Source organism: Sorex fumeus, unplaced genomic scaffold (assembly GCF_029834395.1).
Source record: "Sorex fumeus unplaced genomic scaffold, SorFum_2.1 ptg000122l, whole genome shotgun sequence".
NCBI classification, from domain to species: domain Eukaryota; kingdom Metazoa; phylum Chordata; class Mammalia; order Eulipotyphla; family Soricidae; genus Sorex; species Sorex fumeus.
Window position 1 is genome coordinate 22,196,969 of NW_026606179.1, and position 21,081 is coordinate 22,218,049.

A 21,081-nucleotide genomic window follows, 5' to 3' on the forward strand; every position below is an offset into this window, starting at 1 on the left:
CCGTATTTCTTGGGCAGCTGTGGAACTTTGGCTGAACTGAGGAATCACTCACTGCAGGAAAACCCAGGTTCAGGAGGAAGTAAAATTTTGTTCAGAATTATGAGTATAGAGAAATCTACTCAAGAACAAACATGGGCTTCTCCAGAAAGGCAGAAGCCCCCAAAATGGGTCAAAGCCTCGCTAGCCATTGCTGCTGTTAGTTTTCTCCCAAACTGCTCCCTTGCTAGGGTATAGTTAAGGGTAAGAGGTTAGAACTTCTGGTGGTGGTCCACCTTCATCTTATCATTTTTACTCCTGCTGAAGCTTCTCTGGAGGAAGAGTTAGCCTTCTCTGGCCTGGTGCATGCATGTCTCACCAGGCCTCAATTCGTAAGTCCAACTGGGTCTACCTTAATGCCTTTAGGCTACTTCACAGATAGTAACAGAGTAACTTCTATGAATCATATTATTTTATTACTCCCCAAGAACTCAATGCTAGGTCCTGCCCCACCTCTCAAATTATCTGCCTGTTTCAAAGGCAAGATATTGAATGGGGTAAAACTCAAAGGACATTTGTGCATATCTGCCTGGGTCTTCTGAGATTGTGATCAGCAGTGCATTAGTCTTGCCATACCTTAGGTTGAAGGTAGGCAATGTCACTTGGCACAACATCAGGAGTAAGCCCTGACTACAGCAATGTGTGGTTCCAATACCCACTTTCTCCCTCCTCCAAAATGCCACCCAGATTTAACAAGCAACATTTCCACTAAGTGCTTTTTCACCTATGACAAATATGAAAATTTAAAAAAATAATAAAAATTTTGAGTCGTACCTGGCTGTGCTCAAGAGTTCACTCCTGGCAGTGGCTCAGTGTTCTCACATGCTCTACTTGGAGATCAAAAGGGGGGTCAACTGCATGCAAAGCAAGCAATTTAATTCCTTTAATTTTCTCTTCAGCCCCACCATGGAGATCTTATACGTGCACACATAAATGGGTATTATTTTGGAGGGTGGGGAGGAGGTGCCACTCAGAAGTCATTCCTCTGTGCTAAGTGACTCCTGGTGATGTCTGAGGGACAATCAGAGATTCAAAATGGATTTAACGACACAGGTTCCTTACATTCCAGCCCACTTTTAAATTATACTTTTAAAAGAAACTAACACACTGACGTTGAACACAAACAACAAAATATAAATTCAAGGAAACAGGAGAAACAAGATCAGTGCAGCCACGTGTAACAAAGTATGCAGATGCCATTTATTTGGTCCATAGTATAGCTGTATCTGAGTCTTACAAAACATGGAATATAAATAACCTGAACTTTAACAATACACAAAAATTGGCTTCTTACATAGACATACCAGGCAGTACAAGCTGAAAACTTGAGGAAATTAACATTGTTTTACATTAATATACATAGTGCTAGATAACATTCTTAAAAACAAGTTTCAATGCATAGCACTTGATACTTCTTTTAATCTGTTTCAGTCAGTTTAGAGTATGAAAATGGTTAGATCTAGGCTAAAAATAATTCTTCTTATAACCAAAAATAAAGGCATAATATTTATAACCAGGTATCAACTTTACTAAACCACAATATTTTAAAACTATTAAATGATACCGAAGGGTATTTACATTAGAAAGGCAACAACATGCACTGCATTGTTTCATCTCGTCATGACTGGTTATGCACACTGCTCAAAGGGCTTTAAAACTATCCTACTTGCAAACATACCGCAATGTTTCTAATGGGTCTAGCAAAATGAATGCTTTCAAAGGGAGCAGAATCATCTTCAAGTCACTGGTATCAATTTTTTCCCCTTTGAAACAAAGGATCTAAACAAATAACCTGGCTCTGCCCCAAAGGCCGAGTGCAGTGAAAGAACAGCTGTGAGGCAGTGCTCACTGCTCTTTAATCCAATGCAATAATATCTTCACCTTCCTCTGGCTGCTCCGTGCGGGACTTCTTTGCACTGACATTCTCTTTCTCTTCTAATTTTCTCTTGCGAGTTCTCTCTTCTTCACTGATGTCAGCATTATTGGAAGGACCTTCTTCATCTGAATTAACAAGGAGCACATCATCTTGCTCTTGTGCTTAGTTCAGAAAAAAGAGGAAAAAACTGGTTTAAAATGAAGCAAGTTACTAACAGCTCACTACTATTTAACAGCTAACTTTTCACTGGTTTTTGAGCCATTCCCGATGGTGTTTAGGGGTCACTCCTGGAGATGCTTGGGAGACCTTAGGTGCTGCTGAGGATCAAATTGGGATTAGCAGAGCTAAAACAATAGTACAATGGGTAGGGCATTTGCTGTGCATGTGGCAGACTCAGGTTTGATCCTCATATGATACCCCACCAGAAATACCCAAGTACTACAGGGTGTGTCTCCAAAAATAAAAAATAAAACACAAATGTCAGGTCATCTACATGCAAGGTCAAGCGCCTTACTCCTTGTACTATCTCTCCGGACTCTGTTTTAATGTTTCATATTAATAAGCATCCATTTCATTTCTAATCAAAATATTGATTAGACATTATATATGCAAGGGAATCACTAGATTTCTTTGTTACTAATTTCCCCAACAGAAAAAGGGAAGATGGTGACTACGAACGATAGTAATATTAAACAATAACAAAAACATATATATAGCACTTACAATGTGCCAGGAACTGTTCTGAGCACTTTGCATATAACAACTCATTTAATCATCACAACAACCCTATAAAGAAGATAACATCATTATCCGTCTTCCAGAAGAGGTAAATAAAGTCAAGAGACTGACTTGCCCAGGTCACAGTAGCAGAGGAAGAATTGAGGACTTAGACCAAGCAGAGTGTATGCTCTTCAATCTTACACTAAAAGGTTGTTTCGTGTGTGCTTATCAGTTCCCAACCCCAAATCAATCTACAGTCCTCACTGTCAAGTCTCTGAAACCTACACACTTCAAATCATCACCGCACCCGACCTAGATCTGATCCCCAGTACTCCATATGGTCCTCTGTACTCCATATGGTCCTCTGAACTCTGCCGGGAGTGATTCCCTCGGCACAGAGCCAGGAATAAGCCCTAAGAACACTGTATGTGGCCCAATAAATGAAAACAAATTTAAAGAAATAAAATAATCCGAATGCTGACTCAAAGGCTGGAGCACAACGTCTGTGGAATCCCAGGTTCAATCCCTGCTTTTTCAAGCACTGCCAGGAGCCTAACTCTGAGCACCACTGGGGTGTGCTGCCACCAAAACAGGAGAGAACAGACCCAGCAAACACACCCCAGCACCACTAACTAGGGTTGGAGAGTAGGCTCAAATACAAACCTACTATGCAGGAGTCCTGGATCTGAGCCTTTGTGCCACATGGTCTCTCAAGCCATGCCAAAAAGAATAGCACCCAAGCACTATAGGGTGTGACACTGCTCCTCCCCTACCCAAAAAAAAACCCAAACAATTCTTCCCTACCAAACTAAATAAAATTCTGAGAGTGAGCTAGGGAGGTAACTCAAAGGGCTAGAGAACATGCTTTACACTGTGGGTTTAATCCCTTGAGCACCACTGAGCCCCAAAACAAAAATCCCCTTTAGAATCAAAACTACAAAGAACACGAAAGACACAGGAAAGTACAACAAAGACATAAACACACGAGACGAAACAAAGAAGTAAAGACTCAGGGAACTTTCATTACTAAAAAATTATTAAAAGGGAACGGGAGGAGTGAGGCTGGCAGAATGTTGACAGATCAGAGCCTAGTTAAGCATCAAGAACCAACATCCAAATGAACCCCAGGGGAACAGAGCCTCTGTCTGATGCACCTTACTTAAGTCCTCCTAGTCCTGAAAAACTGAACTGCTATTCCTTATAGAGCATCTCTTAAATAGTCAGATACACTGACTTGTTGCCCCAAATAAAACAGGCATACAAAATTTAAAGTACAGAAGGTCTTTTTGATTAATCAACTGACTAAAGTATTTCCATTTTCCCCAAGAATCCCCCTTATCTGTCTTCATGGCACACACATTCAAAACTGCCAAGACTTCTGCCAAACCACCATATACTTCTTCCTGGTTTTATGACTGACGTAGTCCATGGTTAATGTTCCCAGAACAATGGCTCATTTCTATGGAGTCTACCTTAGTTTGTACTGAAAACCTGCTGGCTGGAACGATGACTCACCTGTGGATGTAGAAGGCTGAGCTCCATCATCACTGCCATTGGTTATGCTTTTGGAAGTATCTTCAGCTTGCTTGGGCCCCACTTTTTCTGGGGCATCACCAACAACTTCAAATTCAACATCCTTTCCCAGGTCTTCACTGTAAGAGAACCACACAACACTGTAAAACTAGAAAACTGCTACCACAATCACTAAAGCAAAGGTGTACCAGAAAGAAACTTTCTCAAAGCAAAAATCTGAAAGACCATGTACAAAGTTTTACGCTAAATAAAAATTCACTGAAATAGCAATACCACTGCATTTCAAATCAGGGAAAGGTTTTGTTTTGGAAACACTATGACTCCCCTCTTAAATACTCTGTATTTCCATTTTTATTTCTTTTTTGGTTTTGGCCACTCCCCAATGGTGTTCTCAGGTGGTGCTCCCGGCTCTATACTCAGCAATCACTCCTGTTGGAGTTTCATATGGAATGCTAAGATCAAACCCAGGTTGGCCATAAGCAAGACAAATGCTCCACCTGCTATACAATTGCTCTGGCCCCTCATTTCCAGTTTATATTTCTTAAATTTCTTTTTTTTTCCTATCATGACTGAACAAACACAAGTATACAACTGACAATTCAACAGAAGTCAATCTGAAGTTAGAAATAATTTTTTTGAGGGGTGGAGGTTGAGAAGTGGTGCAGCACATTCAGTAGTGCTCAGGGATTGCTCCTGGTGAGGCTCAAGAACCATTATGTGGTGCCTGAGACTGAACCCAGATTGGCATACACTATTGTATTATTTCTCCAAACCTGACTAAAATAATCATTTTTTGGGCCACACCTGGAATGCTGGGGATTGAACCCAAGTAAGCCTCAAGCACCCTACCCCTATACTGCCCTGACCAACCCCAACTCCACAAATATTTAAAAAAAACTTTTACTAGATCTTTAAAATTAAAATTTTTTACCCTATCAGTTCTCAAAATAAACACCTCTAATTAAACCTCTCAAATACCTGGAATTCTATCATCCCAGAATCTAATTAATGAACACTGACTAAAGTTAACAGTACATCTCCCCTGCCCCCAGATGCTCCTAGCAGTGCTCAGGGGCCACTTGGGTCCTGCACGTGCAAAGCACATACTCGAGTCCAGCAGTCTTGAACCACTGTCTGTGGACTGGTGCAGGCCTGCAGGTGTAAAAGGTTGAAGAATACTGCCTTAGTGCTTTAAGCTACTTTCTGGGACCCTAATCTTTTTTTTTTTTTTTTTTTGGCTTTTTAGGGTCACACTCAGCGATGCTCAGGGTTTACTCCTGGCTTTGCACTCAGGAATCACTCCTGGCAGTGCTGGGGGACCATATGGGATGCCGGGGATCGAACCCATGCCGGCCGCATTGCAAGGCAAACGCCTTACCCGCTGTATTATCACTCCGACCCCCCTAACCTATTATATTGCCTCGTTCTCTAACTCTAAATTCCCAGATTTTTTCTTGGGAGCTAATTAACCAATATAAGCAAGTAAGCTATGTAGTTTCAAATGAAGAGTAGGACTTGTGGGTAAAAAAAATCTTTTCTACTCTTTCCGCTGTACATCAAAATTCAAATAAAACTGAAAATTCTTACTTGAAATATTCAAATATTTCCTAATAAATAATAGCACTTCTTACCTATGAAGAATATTGATCAATAAAGTGTAGTCTTGAAGGAAGTCATCTGCTTGAAGTCGGCTCCCATTTCTAATTCCAAAATCGGACAATTTCTTGTGATTGTTACCTAAGATATTTGAAAGTTTCCATACTTCTTACATGTACTTGAAATCAAACTCACATATTAAACTTACATGTTAGTTTTTAAACTCTGCTTTAAGCGGAACAGCCACCATTTCCCTGGCCCAATCTTTTCTTAGTTATTTCATTCACTGCTTATGGGGGGAGATGTCTGAAAAGAACCTCCCTAGATTGAATTTCAAAAACACAAGAAATTACCATCAGTTTTTTTGTAGTTGTCTGGTTTGGTTTGGTTTGAGAGCTCTTCCTGGACATCTCCTGATAACTCCAGGAGCTGGGATAATGAGGGAAAAGGGGGGCCCTTGAAGTTCCCGAGATCAAACCAGTATACACGCTAGCCCTTATTTTCCCATCATTTGTTTTATACCCCTTATATACATATACAAAAATGTTCCTTAAGGGTTTGACAGTTTGTACCTACAATTCTTTCATTCCCCAAGTCCTTTCACACATTTTCCCACTCACTACAAATTCCATGAACCCAATTACTGTGCATTCTATGTTGAATGACAGCCAGGGAGGTAGACTAATAGTACCACTTGCCTCTTTGTGGCCAAGTCTGGTTCAATTCCCAACACCACATGTAGGCACCTTAAGTACTGCTGGGAGTAATCCCTGAGAACTACTGGATATGGCACAATCCCTCATCCCCATGTTCATGTAACATCACCAGTGAAGCCACAGTCCTCCTAACACTCCCATTCACACACCCAACAAAGCTGCTTTTCCTAGCATGTGCTCTCAATTCTGAAATTCTGACCTTGCAAACCTCAGATAGGTCACCAGCCTTTTCCTTTTTTTTTTTTTTTTTGCCTTTTGGGTCACTCCCAGCGATGCACAGGGTTTACCTCCTGGCTCTGTGCTCAGGAATTACCCCTGGCGGTGCTCAGGGGACCATATGGGATGCTGGAAATCAAACCTGGGTTGGCCGCATGCAAGGCAAACACCCTACCCGCTGTGCTATTGCTCCAGCCCCAGTCACCAGCTTTTGCCTTAAAAATCACCCTCTCGAGGCTGGAGCAGTAGCACAGCAAATAGGGTGTTTACCTTGCACACGGCAGACCCAGGTTCGATTCCCAGCATCCCATATGGTCCCCCGAGCACTGCCAGGAGAGATTTCTGAGTGCATGAACCAGGAGTAACTCCTGTGCATCGCTGGGTATGACCCAAAAAAGAAAAAAAAAAAAATCGCCCTCTCTCCCTGCCTCTACTCTCACCGCCACCCCCTCCTTTAAACTCACCTTTCTGCGGATCATGAAAGTAGCTAAACCTCATTATTCAACCCTTGTAAGAGGAAGTCACTGGGGCTGGAACTGAATGTTTGACATAGAAACTCCATCTCACTACTGCCAAACTCACACACGAATCTTCCAGAAAAACAATGACTGGCCACATACAGGCTTTCACATTATTTTCTAGGTTCGGATCTTTATAGATATTGCTTATGTTGCTGAAATGCTCCCTTCTCTGATTAGTCCTTACTTCAACAACTGACCCCTGCATCCTCCTGTATCTTCACAGAGCTCCAATTCATACCAGGTACATTCTTTCTATGACACTATTAGACAACACTAAAAATACTTGGTGATGTTCTCTTTTAACTATAAAATGCTTCAAAATCAGGCATTAGAATATCCTTGGATTATGAACACCTGTGACTATTTTCAGAATACCTAAGGACACCACATAATTTGAATAAATACCTTTAGTAGCATGTTTTTAAAATTTTTGGACCACATCCACCAGTGCTCACAAGTTGCTCCTGGAAGTGCTCAAGATGATCATGCAGTACCAAGAAAAAAATCTAGGCCTCTTGTTTGCTTTGTATGCAGGAGGCCTGGATTTGATTTCTGTCATAGTCTGTTCCCTAAGCACCACTAGAGGTAACCGAAAGTAAATAAAGCATAGGCACCCCCTACTACTCAAAAACTAACAACAACAAAATAAAATACAGCATTTAAGTCACTGAGACTGTTAAGCAATTTTTTAAGGCCCTACAGGAATAAAAATACGAGGAAAATTAAATTTTCTCAGTGTGTAAAGACAGCTGGCCCGAGAGGGACTTAAATGTAGAACTCCTAAAATAGACTACCCAGTCAAAACAAGGTCTCCAATTACTTATGACCTAATATCTCAGACAATTTGCCAAAACGTCAGTGAAGAACTCTGAGTGTCTTTTAAAAAGGTTGACACTGAATCCCATTTGGGCATACTTATGCTACCAAGGCTCTTGAATGAACCACCAAATGGGTTCACACTACCCTAAGAGCACCTTTTTGTAACTAATTTCTTAGGAAGGAAAGGTGGGGTGAGAACAGTGGTGAGTGGGCCATACTCAGCAGTGCTCAGAGGTGATCCCTAGAAGTGATGAGGGCTAGGGCTCAAACCAGGGTCAGGAGCAACAGGGGCAAGCACCTTAACCCCTCTCATAACTAATTTAACTTCTGGAACCCAATGATAACAAGGCAATTCCTTGCAAGTGGATAAGAGCCGAGTAATCAATGAACTGATACGCTTTGAGTTACTATGGTGACTCCAAGGAATGCCAGCCTGGGAGAGTTCCTCAATGACTTAGCTAATGTATAAACATACTAATACTTTTAACACAGTTCCTACTCAAACAATGAGAATGAATAAATGCAGTGTTCAATACCTTCTGTCTCTCCCTCTTCTGAAGATATTAAGATTGTTCCTTTCCCATCTTCAATCTGGACATCTGGTGCTACCATAGCAAACTTTTCTTTCACTATCTGCAAGAAAGAGATTCGTTCACAGAATCAGTATAAAGACCATTTAGGAAAACCCAGATTGGGGCTAGAGAGAGAAGAGAGGGTAAGGATATTATTGCCTTGCATGTTGCCTGATCTGGGTTCAATGCTAGCCACCATACAGTCACCCAAGACCTGCCAGGAATGATCCCCTTAGTGCAGGACCAGAAATAAGCCCTAGGCACTGCTGTACATGCCCCCACCCACAGTCCCAAAAGTAAATACACCAGAACCCAAAAACTAGATAAAATATTTTTCCTAAAGGCCCTTACTTTCTCCATTGGAAAGAGGCAAAGTTATTCTTTAAGATACTTTATGGCAAAGATAAATGCTGCAAGAATCAACCCAAGTGTGACCATATACAAGGATCAATTTTCTTCCCTAAATAGGAGACTAAGAAATCAGGCTCTTGTTACTTTTTCCCTGTAGATCTGGTACTAAGACATTAAGCAATAAATTCTATACAGGTCCTATTACCCTACGAGGCTGGAGAGGTACTGTAAGAGTTTTGCCTTGCATATGGACAACCCTGATTGGAATCCCCAGAACACGTTCCCATGAGCACCTTCAGGAATCACTCTTGAGCACAAAGGACTAGACCTTGAGCACTGCCAGATGTGACCACAGCCTTCCTCCTCCATGACTGAATTACCTACTCATTTAGCCACACTTGGTGATGCTTGGGGGCTCCTCCAGTCATTCTAAGTCATTTTTAAGTCATTCATTTTTAAGGTTCTCTGTGCTCCCAAATGTTTAAGGAGCCCTAAGAGGGCTACTGTAGTGATTCTCAGTCACTCAGGAAGGTTTAGTTAAATGGCAAGGGACAGGATACAGTGCTACTTCAGTTCTACAGGTGAGGAACAGCTGGGTCAAACCTGGCCGTGCTTGAGGGCCACCTGATGATTTTTTGCCGGTGTGTGTGTCCTGTGATGCTTGAAACTGAACCATGGTTGGGCACATGCAAGGCACTGCACCCTGATCCGGTCACCCCAGACTGAACTCACGGTTTTTAGAATAGAGAACACACCTGGCAGTGCAAAAGTCTACCAGAATTTCATGGGAGTGTGCTCAGAGGGTCACCTGATGCCCGAGTTTAAACTCATGGTACACACTAGACATGTGCTCTGCCACTTGAGTTGGGTCCCTGGTCCCAAGTCTCTTAAGCACTCTTTATGACCATGAGGCTTATTTCCCTTTGTTAATGCCACCATGAACATACTTAAGAGGCACAATGTAAAATGAACTCCAAAGTGGGAAACAGCACGGATATAGGCTATTCCCAAAATTTTCCTTAATAAAGAAACTGATTTGTCAAAATTTAGGAGCAACCTAAATACAAAAGGACGAAAGACAGACCATATCAAATATCTTCATTCCCCTCATTATAGTTCTATGGACAATCCAGGTGTACAAATAAATGCTACACCGATTCGGGAAATAACACACCAGCTGTCACAAGATGATCATAACTTACATTTCTGGATTTCTTGTGTGCCAGAAGTATAGAATTTATGCACTATGTAGTAAACAAAGAGCAACAGAATCGTCAGCAGGACCCTAGACACTAATCGGCCTCTTGCTTATTACTGCAACACTGGAAAAGGCAAATGATCACTTATAAACAAAAACTGTCTTGCAAAGAAATACTTACCTTATCTTGCAAAGTAAGAACAGTCACCTGATGCACATTCAGCCTCACAGTCACCTCTGGTTTGCTGGCACACACGTAACAATTAGCATTGGGAGGATCCAGAGCACAAGGCACAAGGAGTTTCTTTCTTGGGTTTGGTTGTTTATTCAAAAATATCTTTGGGGGAAGGAAAAAATAAAACAGAAGCAGAAATCAGAAATCTGAACCACAGTTTTGTATGCCATAGAATAGCAAAATGTTGTTTATTGTATACGCAATAAAAAGTGACAAACACATCCTTTTAAGTCACAACAAGACAAAATTATTACCTAAAAAAGACAGCTTTCACAAATTCCAGACAGGCAACTATTAAAAACTGAATTTACAAGAAATCTCTGAGACTGGAACAATAGTACAGCGCATAGGGCATTTGCCTTCCATGCAAAGGAGACCGCAAAGTCACAGTACAGTGAGTAAGGTGCTAGTCTTGATGTGGCCAACCCAGGTTTTATCCTGGTATCCCATAGGATCCCTTGAACACTGCCAGGGATAATTCCTGAGTGCAGAGCCAGGAGTAACCCCTGAGCATCGCTGCTGTGACCCAAAAAGCCAAAAAAAAAAAAAAAACCCAAAAAAAATGAACAAACTTTAAAATATTTCAGAGAGAGGCTGGATAGAACCGCGAGGTAGGCGTTTGCCTTACTGATCCCTTAGGAATCTATCTCCAGTATTGCATACAATTCTAAGCACTACCAGAAATGATCCCTGAACACTGCTGGGAATGGCCCAAACCCCTCTCTTTACAAAAATTAAAAATGTAATAAAGTATGGTTTGCATATGGGCAACCCCAGTTCAGTACCCAGCACCACTGTACAGTCCCCAAACCTTTGCCAGCCCTGACGATCCCTGCAAGGGCTTGTCCAGGTCATTCCCAGCATTATATCCTTAGGCCTTAGAACTGAATTCATGGGAAGGCTGAGAATTGCAGGCCTCACCCGCTGCCTCCAGGCTCCTTGAGCACCATTGTGAGGCCAAATAAAAACTTAATACCCCCACAAAAAAAAGGGAACTTAAGATAGCCCTTCTGATCACTGATGTGTAGGCCCCAAACATCCCACCCCAATAAAAACTTAGAAGTGCAAGGGGCTAGAATAGTACAGCAGATAGGGCATTTGCCTTGCATTCAGCAGACCCAGGATCAATCCCAGGAAACCCACATGGCCCTCCACACCTACCAGGAAGTGATCCCTCAATACAGAGACAGGAATAAGCTTTGAGTGCTGCCAGGTGTCACCCAAAACCCAAAAGGAACCGCCTAAAATAAACAATCTTTTAAAATACAAAGTGTCTCTTGGGTGGGTGTAATTTTCAGAAATGTTAAATAACAGGCCTTAACAAGGTAACTGGAACTTGCTTTTCCACTGTTTCAAACAAGTTTCATTATCTAATTTTTGAGGGTGGAGGTGAGGGAGCCACCACAAGGCTCTGGTTAGAGTCTATACTCCACTCAATGATCAGATACCATGTGCTCCAACCATTTAAACTATCTCTCTGGTCCCCAATGTACTTATTTCCCTTTTGTCCCTGGGCCACACCCAGAGACCGTAGTGTAATTGTGGATTTGCATGCAGTGTCAAAGACTGAAATGAGTGAGCCATATGCAAGGCAGTGAAGCACTCCTAGACAATCTTTCTAGTCCCACAAAAGTGCTTTAGAAAAAAGGGGGGAAAAAAGCTGGGGCCAGTGAGACTGTAAGTTTGCCTTGCATGCACCTGAACTGGGTTTGATCCCTGGCATCGCATTATGATCCCGAGCTCAGAGCCAGGAGTAAGCACAAAGCAATACCAGTGTGGCCCAAAAACAAAAGCTGCTTAAACCAACAAACAAACAAACATTGAAGGTGCCAGAGCCATAGTACAGTGACGCCAGAGTTCAGTGATATATTTCCCTTGTAGGTGGCTGACCTGGGTTTGATCCCCAGCAACCTATATGGTCCCTTAAGCCCTGCCAGGATTGATTCCTGAATAGAGACAGGAGAAATCTGAGTACAGCTGGTTCTCCCCCAAAACAAAGAAAGACAACTGGATAACAAACAGAAATACTCACAGTTTTACACTGGTCTATTTTTCCTGATAAAATCTTCAATCCTTCCAATACTATCAACCCAGCAATCACTGCATTTGTAGTTGCAATAGCAGGAATAATATTCCCTGCCATTGCTGAGGAGAAAAAGACAAATTAATTTTTTAAAATATTTTTAAAATAAAAATCACCTGAATTTTTATACATTTCAGTACAAGAAAACTTACATTTTATATCAAATCTGCTCTTCATATTCATACTGAAAATATGCATTCTGAGGTTTGCAGCAGAGGTGACAAAATCCATTGCAGATGGATCGTCCTGCCAACAACACAATTAAACAAGTCTGCCTACAAATTCACTAATATGACAAACAATAATTAGATCATAGCTCTGAGGGGAAGCATAGTAGGTAGTCCTCTAATAGTCCACCTCTAACGAGAAGGGACTGGTTGAGTAGAGGCTTCTCTCACCCTGGGGAATAGTCTTAACAAAAATGCCAAGAGCCACTCTGTGGATTCTAGGAATGCATTCCACAGCAGAGGCCAGAACATCAATTTTATTAAGTGACACTAAACAATCTTTTCCTAGGTTCATCATTTGGTAATGAGAAGGTTACTGACAAGCACAGAATCTAACAGGAAAACTTTTCAGGAAGCTATTTCATGAATCACCTAGACTATCAGCTTTTATTTTCTCTTCACATACTTAACTTTCCTATATTTGCTGTTCTTTACAAAATGAACCTTCCTGACATACAATTCCACCAGTATAGCCCAAAAGCAAAAACAAGAAAAATTAGCCTTTTTACATATGGTTCACAGTCCCAGAATGTGCCATTAGATATCCACAATCATCTAATACACGTCATTAATTTGTAAAAATTAGTTGAAGACAGATAAACAATACAGCAGATAACATGCCTGCCTTGCAGAGAGCCAACCCAGGTTCAATCCCTTGTACCACAAATGGTCACCTGAGCCCCACAGAAAAAGATCCCTGTGCACAACCAGATGTGGACTACAAAACAAAATTAGAATTTGTTTTTGTATTGGAATATCTAAGACCTCTAGAACAGTTTTAAAAGAACCGTTTTAATAGAAAGGAAATTTTATTGCTTTCAAAGCCAAATAGCTACCTGCAAATCTATTTATGACTTCCCTAACAAATGTTTTTCATTCCCCCTTATGGAGAGGCCAGTCCCCAGTAAAGCTGAGGGTTCACATGGTGCTGAGGACTGAACTTAGGGCCCTCCATATGGCAGTCATGTACTCAACACATTTCTTTTGGTTTCTGAGCCACATCTGGCTTTGTGCATGACTTATTTCTGGCTCTGCCTGGGATTAAACCTGGGTCAGTTGCATGCAAATGCAGGTATCTTACCCACTGTGCTATCTCTCTAAACCAAGAAACAAGTTTTCTTAAGTCAGTGAGATTTTATGCAACAAATTCACATTACTTTTAATGTCAACATAATATTTAATCATGAACACATCCCTAGAAATTAAATTGCTTTATACAGATTTAGTGTATAGAAATTCAGTTAAATGTAACATGAAATAAAAATATAATAATTAAAGATCTTCAATATCTGGTTGCATACACAATTTCTAGGAGTTACTGGGGTCGGGGATAGAGTTCAAAGGGCTAGGGCACTAGCACTCTGCCCAGCAGGCGGCCTAGTTCAGTCCCTTAGTTCAGCACCACACAGAGTACCTAAGAGCAGCACTGTGCATGGCCTATCCAATAACAAAAGAATGAACAGTTTTGGTTTCATTTAAAGAACTCGACATACATTTGATATGCAATGGCTATATTTTAAAAACAAACCTTGTCCCATATGAGCTCAGCTCCATCCCCCTTTTCAGCTAAGTGAACTCTCAAAGTTTCAATGCTCTTTGAAAACAGACAAGCATAGCTCTTTACATCTAGAACCTGCTGGTCTTTCAGCCCTAACTGCGGCTGCTCATTTTGTTGATCTGATGCATTGGTTTCTTCTCCTGAAGAAAAAGATATTAGAAATTTTATCAAACATTCCTCAAACTTTATTTTATTATACATGACCAAATTCCATTAAAATAACCTCCATGATACATGTATTTATAAAAAAAACTGCTAAAATATAATGGGAAAACTGCAAAATGATCTTATAGATATTACAAGATTTCGGCAGCATATATATATATGCAGGTAAGATGCAAAGCACTATAACCTGTACATACTTAGCACTCATGAATTATGAAATAGTTGTCTGTAAAGTACTCATTACTGTAGAGATATGCTCCCAAGTAAGTTCCAAATATGCTAATCATTGCTATTCACAAACTAACTGTAATACAACTCAAACATAAAAAGTGTTTGATGGGACCAGTATTAGTTACACTACCAGATTTTTCACATTTAACATTATATATTCCTTACTGTGCTGAATAAAGTTAGTCAGAGGGTGAGAAATCAACACTAATCTTTCTCCTATATGGGTGTAAGGAAAAGTAACAATAGACTAACAAATGTCCCAGACAATGGAAATAACGTAAGAATTGGTATTCAATAAGGAAACATGCCACCTGAGGAGGCTCTGAGGTAGGACAGAGAAGGGACAACAACTATGGTGGACGGAAGCATTCAGCCTTAGAGGAGGTGGTGCTAAAAAGGTGGTGAAGCGTTATGTATAAGTTATGTACCCTATCAGTAGCAGTACTGCAAATCACAGTGCAAAAACATGTATTATATATTTAAAAAAGTGCTCCTGGTAGTAGAGGCAGACTGGTTGGTGGGAGGCCTATAAGGGAGTGGGGGAAACTGGTGGAGGAAAGCAGACGCTGGTCAAAGAACTGGCGCTGAAACAATACATGTCTGAAAACCAATCAAGAATGACTTTGAAATCTGTGACTAAACATTTTTAAAAAATTATAAACTCCTAAATTGTATCTTGCATGCAAAGATATAAAGATATAAACATATTCATAGTAACACTTTATTTCATGGAAAATGACACAAGAACATGCTGACAAGAGATCGAATACTAACTACAAAGACTAAATCCATATTTAAATAGCACAACTATGTATGTTAAGTGCATATACAACTGCATGTATCATGTGCACAGTTAAGGCAGTCTCTAAAATGTGGCTACCTCTAAGCTTTTCAGTGATTCTCTTGTTTTCACTGACTTAAGTGAGGAACTTTCCATATCTAACAATTATTCTTTACCTTGACTTTGTACTTCAGCCCAGTCCAACGGAACTGGAGGTTTTCTTTTCCGCCACAGTTTGTCCATTGTTAAGAGATATCTGATATCATCTTTAAAAAGCTTAAGAAAAAAAATAAATAAAAAGCTTAAGAAAAAAAAGAAGATAAATTTCATTAACCTTACAGTGTGTATGTTGACAAAATTCCATTAATCAAATAATAATCTATAAAAGCATTTGATTTAAACTAAGGTAGGGATTGGAAAGATAGCTCCTACAGGTAGAACACGTTTTGCAAATGTTAGGCCTACAGATTGGTCCAGGGTGCCAGTAGACGTGTCTCTGGTGAACTCCAGCACACATGGGCCAGAGCCCTTGCTCTCAGTACTGTATAGCCAAGTCAAGGACAGCCAGGAGTGGCTTCTGAATTCTGAAACACTGTTCTAGACACCATTAAGGGAAAAAAAAAAAGGAAACAACCCAAATACAATTTCTTTACCATCAAAGTATCTTTGGAATGGGTCTCCTGGGAACTTAAAAATAGAAGGGTCTTTACCCACTTTAAAAAAAAAAGGGCACTACTTTAAAAATTTAAAAAATGTTACAAGTATAGAGACTATCATATAAACTACACCATCATATACAGTAAGAACATGATTTTTCTACCTTTGTTTTTCTCTTCACTACATTCTCTATTAATTCAGTCAATATTGTAAAAATTATTAAAATTTAAAAATTCCTATTTAATTATGTTTATCAAAGCACTTGTCTTGGATCCCTCAGACTCCGGTTTCATTTCCAGCATCACATACCACAAGTGGTCACTCCTAAGCATACAACAAATCAAATTACAAACATTTGTGTTTGAGAAAGGGATTGTTTTGTGTGCCCTCCTGTAATCTAATTTCCTGGACTCCATTTCGTCTTGGTAACATCACCTGCAGTGGTTGGAGACATAGTACAGCAGGGACAGCACTTGCCTTGCATGTGGCACCGCCATATGGTCCCAAGCCCCACCAGGATTGATCCCAGAGTACAGATCCAGGAGCAAGCCCCTGTGCACTACCAGTGTGGCCCAAAAACAAAAAAAGGAGTTGCCTGCAAAACTCAAAAGGCAGGGTGAGTCTTAGACTCAGAAGCAAAGGATGGAGGCATCCAATTTAGTAGACTGACAGTGGACTACTGGCACTTTGGTGAAAAAGTGGTATGGTGACATTCAACCTTGAATGTTTAAATTCTATAAACAATTTAGTCTTGTGAATCAATGTTACCTCAACAGAAAACAAGAAGCTGAGAGCTCAGTCCTCAGGATATAAGCAATCATGCACCAGGACCAGTAATCAAACCATCACAGCAGGTCCTTACTACTCCAGTTTTCCCACGTGTAGTGCATAGGCCCAAAGCACCACCAGGTGTGGCCTGGGCAATTCAAGGAGCCAGCAACTACAAATACTGAAGCCCTCACCTTGAGCCACCTGGCCTGGTTTACCAAATATCACTGAGGATGGCTCTAGGGTTCCAAGAGCATCGCTTGAGAAGACCACTTTTCCCCACCCCAAACAGTTAAAAACAAACAAAAAAAGATTGGAAATGAAAAGGGCATATAAGACAACAGAAGAAACCAGGAAAAACAATGTAAGGAAAGACAACCAACAGAGTATATAAGGAAGTCTCTATTTTAATTCCTATGAAGGTGCTATATACTGATTTATGTGTTAAATTTCAAAGCTTGCTCATCCTACTTATCAAGCAACCTATTTACATAATGAAGGGACAGAGAAAAGGTACATGCTTAAGACATGTTCAATCTCCTGAGCACTGGCCTTAGGCAAAAAAACCATACATAGCTTAATATAAATAGTATGAAGCTTATTCATAATTATTAAGTAAACTCAACCTTAGTAAAGAGTTTAACTGGGTCATATCCAGTTGATTTGGCCCATTCCTTAGTGGAGATACGTTTAATTTCACCATCTTCATTAGATGCTCTAGCTCTGGCTTCAGCTTCCATGGGCTCCCCTACAAAATATACACCATTTTATTTCAACTCAAATAATTTCAAACAAGCTTTTCATTCTTCTTTTAGGGAAAATTTGTCACAGATAAATGTTATGTGAGACACATTCTAAGTTCCTGGAGAAAATAATACAATCATTACCATCTCTTTTTTTCTACCTTAGTCTCTGTAGATTACATGGAGAGAATCCACAGGACAACTGTAATCAGATCAAAGAACAACTCCCTGCATTACCAGATTTGTGGCTTTTTCCTGCATCCTGATTTCCTCATCAAGAACCAAACTACCCATTTTAAAAATCATTGGTTGGGGGTAGATGAGCCCACCACCCACCCAAACAGCCCTGGCAGCCAAAAAAAACCTTCTATAATCCAATCACTGCCATTCTCATGGGCTGGACTCCACAGGCTCAGGACAAGCTTTATCCACAAATGAATCTGTTGAAAAACTCAGGTGTGTAGGTTTTGTGACTGAAATCTCCAGGCTCTAATGTAGTCAGGGATGGGCTACCTCTCCCATCTCCCTGTTCTTCCCAGAGCCTGGCAATCACATTCACGAACTGTCTCTGGCTCCATATAAGCTCATGAACCGGCCATGACCCAGAGATTCATGAATAAATCTCAAAAGAGATCAACAAGCTGCAGAGATGTTTCCGGATTCCAAAGTCAACATTCAGTTAAAAATTTAACTCCACTAAAAATTTTATAATTCCTGGAGAAACATCTCAAACTCTACACCACTGATATACTAGGACTAGCACACACCACACTGGATGGGATATAAAATAGAAGGCAATCAATCTTGATTAAGAAAATACACCTGTAACAAAATGTTAGTAATCTCTTATATAAGAGCTTAAATAGCTCCAAGGTGAAATACAACAATCTCCACACACTTCTAAGAAAATATTTTTTGACCATTTTTAGCGAATTACTCATAAAAAGCAATACGAAATAGTCATTTAGAGCCTGCTACTGGGGCAGACTTCGATAGTGGTTGAGTAAACTGGAAATCATGGTGGTTGAAAGGTTTATACATTTCAATGGTGGAGGAATTGGTGTTGGAATATTGAATGTAATAAATCATCATGAACAACTTTATAAACATAAAACTAAATTTAAAAAAAGTCAGATAAAATAAAATAAAATACATTGTTTAGGGGCTAGATAGCTGTGTGTGATATGCTTGCTCTGCATGGGACAACTGGATTCAATCCCAGGCATCACTATATTTAGTATGACTACTGTCAGGGGTCACTCCTAGGCAGAGTCAGGAAGACCTCCTGAGCACCACAGGATGTGCATCACATGCTTCCCCACACACATGCAAACATTTAAACCAAAACCTACCATTATTTTAACATGAAATGATGCATCAAAGAAACTTAATATACATAGCAAATATAAAAGTATTTTCTGTTATGCTGTCAATATTGAACTGGCAAAATACAGATTTTACTCAAAAACCAATTCCAAATACAAATTTACTCACAGGAAGCCTCCGGATCGGCTCGATCAGGTGATACTTCTTGATCAGCATCTTCTTCCCCAAACAACTGGCTATAAAATAGAAAGTATTTTATGTAATAATATTCTGAATAAAGTATGCCCTTCCTATTTCCTTAAGAATAACTAATTTAGGATACCCCAAATCTTTAGTAGAGATGATCATATTCAACCTAAATATTAGAGCAAGCTATTTAGGTGGACTCTAACTTCAACCATGAAGTAAACTCAACTACTCTATCACTGAGCCATATTTTGGGTCCCTAATACGTATCTCTAGAGTTATACTACTGTCTCAACTTCTGTGCTAATCTAAATTTTAAAAAAAGTGAAGGTTGGGAGGGAGAGGGGGCATGCTGTGCCTGCACGTAAATAAGACCGTAAGAACCAGGTTATGCATGCTGTGCCCAAGACCCTGTCTCTATACCTGATACTACCAGGTATAGAGACGGGACAAGGGTCCATATGGGGTGCTGGGAATTGCACCCAGATTAGGTGGAAATACCCACTATATTTCATCTCTTATCCCTCTCATTTTAGAGAATGTCATGAAAGGGTATTCGCTAAATTTTACAAAATGCTCTTCTACAGTATTTAATACTTCATTTTAAAATAAAGTATATGAGATTCATACTGAAAAAGTATTCACTCACTTTTGCAATTCTGAAATAAATACAACCCAATCATGCTAAACGTTTTATTTTATATAATTCCAGATTCATAGAAAGTATTTCATACAAAATTTAAATTCTAATCCATGAGTGAAAATGCTGATATTTTTGTTAAGTTGGATCTTACTTCACTTAATGCTCACATTTCTTTATGAAGTCACCTTTATTGGGTTTAACCACTAGTTACCACATGGTTCCCTGGAAAAGACTGTATACAGCCTTGGAGGTCCAAATAGCACTGGGTTGGTCCAGGTGATCCCTTGCAACACAGGACCCTAGCAGTACCACATCCTCAGAACCTAACATTGAACCGCTGGCCTGTTGGATGAGTATCTCTGGGAATGGTCCCATGGATTCCCTGAACATCAACACCAAAGGGCTTCAGAGGCTAGGGATATAGCTCAGTGATAAAAAATACTTGCCTTGTATTGGTAAGGACCTGAGCTCTGACCCTAGGCACCACCAAAAGGAAAAAAAAAAAAAAGGACTCCCAACTTCATCATCAATACTGAAAATATGAAAAGAAACATATTCTTACTTGAACAAATACTTTGCCCAAACAATGCAATGAATAGGTTCTGAAGGTGTGTTACGAATTGTACAGCCAGGGAATGTTCTCTGGGTTGGTTTGGGATGGCATTCATAGCACTCAGTCACACCCTGCAAAATCAGTATGAGGAAAACAATTATTCCATAATTTAAGGTTTTTCAACATTTTAAGGTAATATAAACACTTCCTTCAGTCACCTACATACAAGTAGTTACTATCTATAAAACAAAACTTTAGACATATATTGTACATAACTTCTACATAAAAGCTGATGGCGAGAGATAGTTAAGGAGGTTTTTCTCTGCTGCAACTGTGCTTCAAATCTCAGTCACTATCAGCGGGTAGGGCGTTTGCCTTGCACGCGGCCGACCCGAGTTCGATTCCCAGCATCCCATATGGTCCCCTAAGCACCGCCAGCAGTAACTCCTGAGTGCAGAGCCAGGAGTAACCCCTGTGCATCATTAGGTGTGACAAAACAAAACAACAAATCAGTCACCAAATATGGTCTCCTGAACACCACCAAGTGTGACCAGAGGTCAAACTGAGCACAGATCTAGGAATAGCCTCCGAACATCGCCATGCGTGACACCCCCCCCCCCAAAGAAACAAACAAAAAACCTGAATTGCCAGAGAAATATTTAGCTAACCGATACAACCATAGGTAACAGCTGAAGTTAATCCAGGAAAATCTTTAAAAAACATGTGACCCAGAAACCCAAGCACAAAAATTTGTAAGCCTATAACTGTACC

The 21,081-nt window shown here is 40.2% G+C and overlaps 1 protein-coding gene across 2 annotated transcripts in view; it reads right to left on the reverse strand.

Moving 5' to 3' along the window:
• Positions 1-1,214: 1,214 nt before the first annotated feature.
• Positions 1,215-21,081, reverse strand: part of UBA2 (ubiquitin like modifier activating enzyme 2) — a 29,696-nt gene continuing 9,829 nt past the window's right edge. Inside the window, exons 6-17 of one of the 2 annotated variants that reach the window (XM_056136611.1) lie at positions 20,320-20,441; positions 19,097-19,164; positions 17,486-17,607; positions 15,611-15,710; positions 14,228-14,397; positions 12,625-12,718; positions 12,422-12,534; positions 10,336-10,491; positions 8,570-8,666; positions 5,797-5,902; positions 4,148-4,284; positions 1,215-2,073 (exon numbers count right to left, since the gene is read on the reverse strand). In XM_056136611.1, the coding sequence (XP_055992586.1) occupies positions 1,892-2,073; positions 4,148-4,284; positions 5,797-5,902; positions 8,570-8,666; positions 10,336-10,491; positions 12,422-12,534; positions 12,625-12,718; positions 14,228-14,397; positions 15,611-15,710; positions 17,486-17,607; positions 19,097-19,164; positions 20,320-20,441 (1,467 nt within the window). In that variant the 3' untranslated portion in view covers positions 1,215-1,891. Of the gene's footprint in view, positions 2,074-2,467; positions 2,699-4,147; positions 4,285-5,796; positions 5,903-8,569; positions 8,667-10,335; positions 10,492-12,421; positions 12,535-12,624; positions 12,719-14,227; positions 14,398-15,610; positions 15,711-17,485; positions 17,608-19,096; positions 19,165-20,319; positions 20,442-21,081 lie in introns of those variants that run through there. The other variant, XM_056136612.1, reaches the window with a different exon arrangement.